Source organism: Primulina huaijiensis, unplaced genomic scaffold (assembly GCF_012295235.1).
Source record: "Primulina huaijiensis isolate GDHJ02 unplaced genomic scaffold, ASM1229523v2 scaffold40277, whole genome shotgun sequence".
NCBI lineage: Eukaryota > Viridiplantae > Streptophyta > Magnoliopsida > Lamiales > Gesneriaceae > Primulina > Primulina huaijiensis.
In genome coordinates, this window is record NW_027359516.1 from 415,346 (window position 1) to 421,438 (window position 6,093).

General features: G+C 35.3%; 2 protein-coding genes across 3 annotated transcripts; one reads left to right on the plus strand and one right to left on the minus strand.

The window, feature by feature from the left end:
* Positions 1-484: 484 nt before the first annotated feature.
* LOC140969203 (uncharacterized protein At1g08160-like) lies at positions 485-946 on the minus strand. Its single transcript, XM_073430476.1, has one exon. The coding sequence runs from the start codon at positions 944-946 to the stop codon at positions 485-487; it is 462 nt and encodes a 153-aa protein (XP_073286577.1).
* Positions 947-2,236: 1,290 nt separating this feature from the next.
* Positions 2,237-5,742, plus strand: LOC140969293 (exosome complex component RRP41-like). 2 transcript variants are annotated; one of them, XM_073430609.1, is made up of 8 exons: positions 2,237-2,425; positions 2,534-2,691; positions 3,120-3,198; positions 3,986-4,088; positions 4,212-4,332; positions 4,719-4,807; positions 5,091-5,240; positions 5,418-5,742. In XM_073430609.1, exons 2-8 carry the CDS (start codon positions 2,553-2,555, stop codon positions 5,505-5,507), a joined length of 771 nt encoding a protein of 256 aa, XP_073286710.1. In that variant the 5' UTR covers positions 2,237-2,425; positions 2,534-2,552; the 3' UTR covers positions 5,508-5,742. The 2 variants fall into 2 exon arrangements, with proteins under 2 accessions (XP_073286710.1, XP_073286709.1); XM_073430608.1 differs by having other exon boundaries at positions 2,239-2,425; positions 2,495-2,691.
* The last annotated feature ends 351 nt before the right edge of the window (positions 5,743-6,093 follow it).

Here is a 6,093-nt window from a genome sequence, read left to right on the forward strand (position 1 = left end):
AAAATCAAATAAAACAAATCGAAAAAATCGCTTATTTCGGTCGATAATCGAATTAAAAGAACTTTTATATTTTTTTAAAAAAAATCGAGTTTTAATAAAAATATATGATATAAAAATCGAATTAAATAGATTTTATTAGAAATTTTAATAATATATTAATTTTTTTAAGCCTGCTAAGCAGCATGTGCTTCCTCGGAATTCGCCCGTATTCCTGGGTNTATAAACGATGGAATTAATAAATTTTAAAACAAATTTCAAAACATAAAAAAGGGAAAACAATGGTTTTTATCATGCGGGTAAAAATTAAAAGATGAATAACAAATGTTTTGTGTTCGAGAAGCTAGTAAATTTTAAGCAAGATAAAATTAATGGTGTATATATATATATATAAACATACATAACCAAAACTATAAATAAATAAATCTTCTAAAAAACTTCAAAAATAAATTCATTTTTAAGAGAACATTATAATGATTTACAATACTTAGTCAAATACATGTTTGCGACAATGAACCTTCTCAAACACTTTAGACGAAGAAAATGGCACCTTCAAACCCTTACAATGAACAGTAAGCCCGCGATGGATCCTGAAACCCCCGAACTCCATCATCATCCTCGACCACAATCTCAAATCCAATGCAATATCCCCGGACTCAAACTCCGCGTTCAAATCCCCAGCCACGGTCCTGTTAATCCGCACATCTTTCGCCACCAAATCAAATCCCACATGCGTGATGTTTCTGCTCGGCTGGTGGAACGTAGGGACAGTGCTGTTATCGGACAGCGTCGTGCCCTCGTACGACACCGAAACATTCACTCCCTTGTAATATATTGCGAACCCGCTGTTGGGATTGTTTGCTTGGAGCAGGAAGTGGAAGTTCGCGTTGAGCGTATCGTTCTTGAAGCTGTAGCCGGAGATGGAGCCCTGCTCGATCGAGTATTTCATATATTTAGGTAGAAATGAGAGCCAAATGATGGTGGCTACTAGACAGATGAAGATGATGGAGATCAGCGAAACAATGGCGATACATAACCCCTGCTTGGAATACATCGTATCCCACCACTGTGTCGGTATCTGCAGTGACCGTATCTTCTGCCAAAATCGTGGCTGTGGCTGTGATTGTGTTTGTGTCTGCTGGGGCAGCATCATCGGCCAACATCGTGGCTGTGGCTGTGGCTGTGGCTGTTGTGGTGTATGCAGAGACAGCATCTTCGGCCAACATCGTTGCTGTGGCTGTGGCTGTGGCTGTGGCTGTGGCTGTTGTGGTGTATGCAGGGACAGCATCTGCGGCCAACATCGTACCTGAGGCGGAGGTTGCTCCATGTGAGGGATGACATATGTTTTATGCATGTAAAGTTGAGGATATATATGTATATAATAGCTTTTGTGTTGCATGAATGAGTATTAAAATTGATTTTTAAATATTTAATAAAAACAAAGATGGTTTATGTATTAAACACTGGTCAATCAAAGGTTAATTTTTTCGAATGTTGACATGTATTTTGTTCGGATTTATCATTGATAAAATGATTTTACGTTTTAACATATTTTATATGCATTGGAAATATAATCAAAAGTAATTTTTTTAAAAATATCATATTTAGCGATCACAAAAACTCTTGCGAGACAGTTTCATGAGTCAATTTTGTGAGATAAAACTTTTATTCGAATCATCCAAATAAAAAAAGTAGCATTTTTATATTGTAAATAAAAAGAGCTTTAGTTTAGTTTTAAATATTCTTGTCTTGTGGAGATCGAGTAAGCCGGTCTTTTTTCTTTTTTTCTTTCCTTTTTTGAACGGATGTTTTGGAATCTTATTCTCCAACAATTGCAATTTTGCTTAGATATCAAGTGATTCCAAACTATCTTTGTAATATTTTATGAGACACAATTTTGGTAATCTATATATGAAATATATAAAAATAAATGTAATTCTTTGAATTTAATACTATTATTTTTTTTAAAAAAACGTTCTTTTATTTAATTTTCGATTAAAATCAACATTGACCCGAGTTGGGTGGCGGGTCTACAATTCAGTGTGCTTAAAAATCAATTAAAATATTCCTAAAAAAATCGATTAAAATACCAACTTAATGGGCCCAATAGATTGATTAGGTTGAGCCTAAAAATAATTCTATTTTATCACTTGGGATTGAAATATATGGTGATGAGTTGGGCCGAAAACCAATAATATCAAAATGTAGATGGGCCCAAATTGGCTAAACAACTAGTCCACTTCTCTCAAACCCTAAAATGGGAAAACTAAATCCATATTCAGTTTCAACGCCATACGACATATTACTCGAGTAATCGAGATCCAAATGATTAATTGAACAATGGAGCTTGTTGGCGGAGAGTTTGAATGTTGCTGAGCATCGTCGTTCGATTTGGAGAGGAGATTTGAGTTGAAGCCAAGGGAAGAAGGTAGGATTTTGAATTTGTAGCATTTGATTTGATGTCATGGATAGAAATGACGTAGCGGGAGTTTAACAGGGAGAAATCGTAATTGTGCATTGTTATCATACTGCCAAGGAACTTGGAGAAAGAAGGCATGTCAGGAAAGCCAAGCTCTACGGCGGCAACGTATTCGCCGTCGCTGACGAATTTTAGGAAGAAGAAGACCTTGAATGTCTCGGGTTCTGATTGGGTACGCTCCGACGGCCGCCGCATCCACCAGTGCCGCCCTGCATGTAAGTGTTGGATAGACATGCTCTCTAGCTGTAAAAAGTGGGTGTTCGCCTGTGTCGGCATGTTGTCTCTGTATGTGAGTTTCATTTTGGATTAATTTTAAGGGGTGCGCTGTGATTTTGTTCATTGTTTGTGTTGCTATTTGGCGCTTTTTTTTTGTTAATTAATTGTTATTTCTTCGCTCTATTCATCGTGTTTTCTGTCATTCTAACAGTTTTAGATATCGATGTTGTTTTAGCTGCTAGATTACCATTTTTGGGGGCTTTGGGTTTTTAAACGCGTGTCGAGTTGTTAACTGAGTAACTTATATGAAGTTATAAATTCAGGACTAATATTTTGTTTTTCTTTCTCCCATGCTTGGTGCTAGTATAGATTTAAAATTATCGCGCATACTTCAAAATTGCATCATATTTTAGTTCGAATTCTGCAGTACTAAGGACAGGTGCGGTGAGTTCTGCCTCAGGGTCTGCTTATGCAGAGTTTGGAAACACCAAGGTCATTGTATCTGTGTGAGTACATGATTTCATAGAATTTTCCATAACGTGTTTTGTTTAATGCCAGCATCCATCCCCATTAAATTATTTGTTGCTAGAATTAATGTTTCTGCATAAAACATTTTTTGCTTGTGGCATTGTTGGTTAGAATCTTAGAGAGAATGGAAAATGTTATCTAGAGAGGTGGGAGAAATCTTTGAAATATCCTCTCGATCTCGTTTATCAATGTAGGAAACTCTCCCTCTCCATATCTGCTTTCTCTTATGTAGTAGGTTTCTTTTCTGTGCTCAAACATATGAAGAGGCAAACACAAATTCTATAATAATATTACTTTTTTTTTTTTTGCCTTTCTCTTGCTGCTCTATCTTTACAAACAAAAGACATTGAATTGATTTTCTTCTTTTATGAACTTCTTAGTTGCAAATATGCTTTAAGGAAACACGGAAAATCTGAGTCACTAAACCTTCTTTTTCGGTTTGGATGGTATAGCAGTTGAATTATATTGGTGTATGTTTCTTGGTACTGGAATCTGAAAAAATCGCACAAATAAAGTATTCGATTACGAAAATGGTTTTCCGTTTCTTGAATGACCAAATGAGGTATTAGTTATAGATGCTTCATTTTCTTCCTCCTTCTACATACATGCAAGGTAGATTGTGCCTAAGCTTTCCTATTCATTTTTGTATGTTCAGATTTGTTCCTAGAGAAAGTAAGAAAGCAATGATGTACAGTGACAGGGGGAGACTGATTTGTAATGTTCAGATTTGGTCCTAAGCTTTCCTATTTGTTTTTGCATGTCCAGATTTGGCCCTAGAGAAAGTAAGAAAGCAATGATATACAGTGACACGGGGAGACTAAATTGTAATGTCAGTTATACTACTTTCGCTACACCCATTCATGGCCAGGTGCTATTTTTATATTCTTCACATCCTTGCACTTTTTTTTGTATTCCATGATTACCATTTACCGCTTAATTTTAAATCAATATTTTATTATCCTTTATTAGTTTTCCACCCTGTGTTTGTCAGGCACATGAGACTAAAGATCTGTCGTCAACACTCCACAAAGCTCTTGAGGGTGCTATTATTTTGAAATCTTTCCCCAAGACAACTGTTGATGTTTTTGCATTGGTGTTGGAATCCGGAGGAAGTAAGTTAAGTTTAAGTTTCTGTTGATCAATGATTGGGCCGTGCATTTGTCATTAATGGATTAAAATTATGGGCATCAAAATCTAAAGTGGTAGTTCATTTTCTAGGAATGTGCATGTCTTTACCCTTGACAGGTTATATAATTGGTAAATCTTTCAGAGGCTTTTAATCTGTGAATTTTTTTGAAGTAGAGTATACAAATACTTAAGAAGCTACTATTGGTACGTACATCAAGATTGGGGTTTCATTGAGCTTCATGGAAAAAAGAATTAGTGTACCAAGCCAATCAAACTATGTTAATCATTTGCATCACAATTTGAAGCTGGTGTCTTTCAGATTCTTAAAATTTACTGCTTTTTTACTTATGGAGTCATTGAATTGTTGCAGGCGATCTCCCGGTGGTAATATCGTGTGCCAGTCTTGCTCTAGCAGATGCTGGCATCATGTTATATGACATGGTTACCTGTGTATCAGTGGTATGCATCTCATGTTTGTTCATTACCTAGTCTTGGAATATCATGTGGCATGGGTCATGATACATTCAAATTAGTAAAGATAATAGGCGTAGCTATCTTCTTCATTCCTAATTGACTTGAATCCAATCTGAGAACGCAAGTTTTACCATTGGACAATTTTCCCTGAAAATATTCATGTTGCCTAAAAACAAAACCTCAGACACATTACACTGAAAATATATTTAATTTGGTGTATTAATGAGTGTTTCGTAAGTCTTTATAATTAATATCTCTTCATGTTCAGTCATTATTTGGCAAGGACTTTCTTATCGATCCTATATCAGAAGAGGACAGTTACCAAGATGGCAGTCTAATGATTACATTCATGCCATCGCGTAATGAGGTTACTCAAATGACTGTCACAGGAGAATGGTCGACATCAAAGATCCACGAGGTATGAAAAGCATATCGGTGTACTACTGGTTTTTCTGTGTTAGAAAGTTGTAGCACTATAGTCTATAGCCTCTGCCTGCATGGCTTCATGTGTGCACGTCCACCGCCAAAGTTCTTATTTTAAAAAATTGATATTTGTCATGAAAATTAACTGTGCGCTGTACTGGTTATCATGTAGGCAATGCAGTTATGCCTTGATGCTTGCTCCAAGCTAGGGAAGATAATGAGGTCTTGTCTAAAAGAAGCTGCTTCTGGTAATCAGGATTAGGAAACCTGTCGATCCATCTAGCTTGTATTTTCCAAAATTTTTTGTTCGGAGCCCTATTTCTTTTCCGCTCTTCTTCATCTTCTTCTTCTTCTTCTTCGTCCTTTTTTATAAAGAAAGCCCCCCAAGAAGGGAGGGATTTCATCAGACAAAAGAAACATATATGATGCAGATGAGGAGGACTGGGCTGAGACTTTCGGTAGCACGTTATATAATACGTGATCAATTTTGCATGAAATTTAATTAATTGAATCGAATTAAAATTAATATTAAAATTGAACTCGCTTTTGATACCAAAATAACCAAAAAAAATCGAAATATTTAGAACCAAAAATTCGTTCTTCAAAAACGTATCAGGTTTTAATGATTTATTTTTTTTTAAAAAAAAATAACAGAATAAAATATTTGAATGAATTAATTGATATTTACATGTTTTAATTTATTAATAATCCGTTTGTCCAAATGATTGAACTGGAATGTGTGTCGAAATGAAAATTGTTTCGATGAAAGTTTTAGTCATTTTCCTGAAAAATATATAATTTTGTTAAAAGTTCATGTAATGCGTTTTGATACAAATAAAAAAACATTG

Excerpts from the sequence above, each read along its gene's own strand:
- LOC140969203 (XM_073430476.1), bottom strand. The coding sequence starts at position 946 with ATGAAATACTCGATCGAGCAGGGCTCCATCTCCGGCTACAGCTTCAAG.
- LOC140969293 (XM_073430609.1), top strand. The coding sequence starts at position 2,553 with ATGTCAGGAAAGCCAAGCTCTACGGCGGCAACGTATTCGCCGTCGCTG. Across the intron at positions 3,199-3,985 it reads ACCAAGGTCATTGTATCTGT|ATTTGGCCCTAGAGAAAGTA; the intron begins GTGAGTACATGA and ends TTGCATGTCCAG. Across the intron at positions 4,808-5,090 it reads TGGTTACCTGTGTATCAGTG|TCATTATTTGGCAAGGACTT; the intron begins GTATGCATCTCA and ends CTTCATGTTCAG.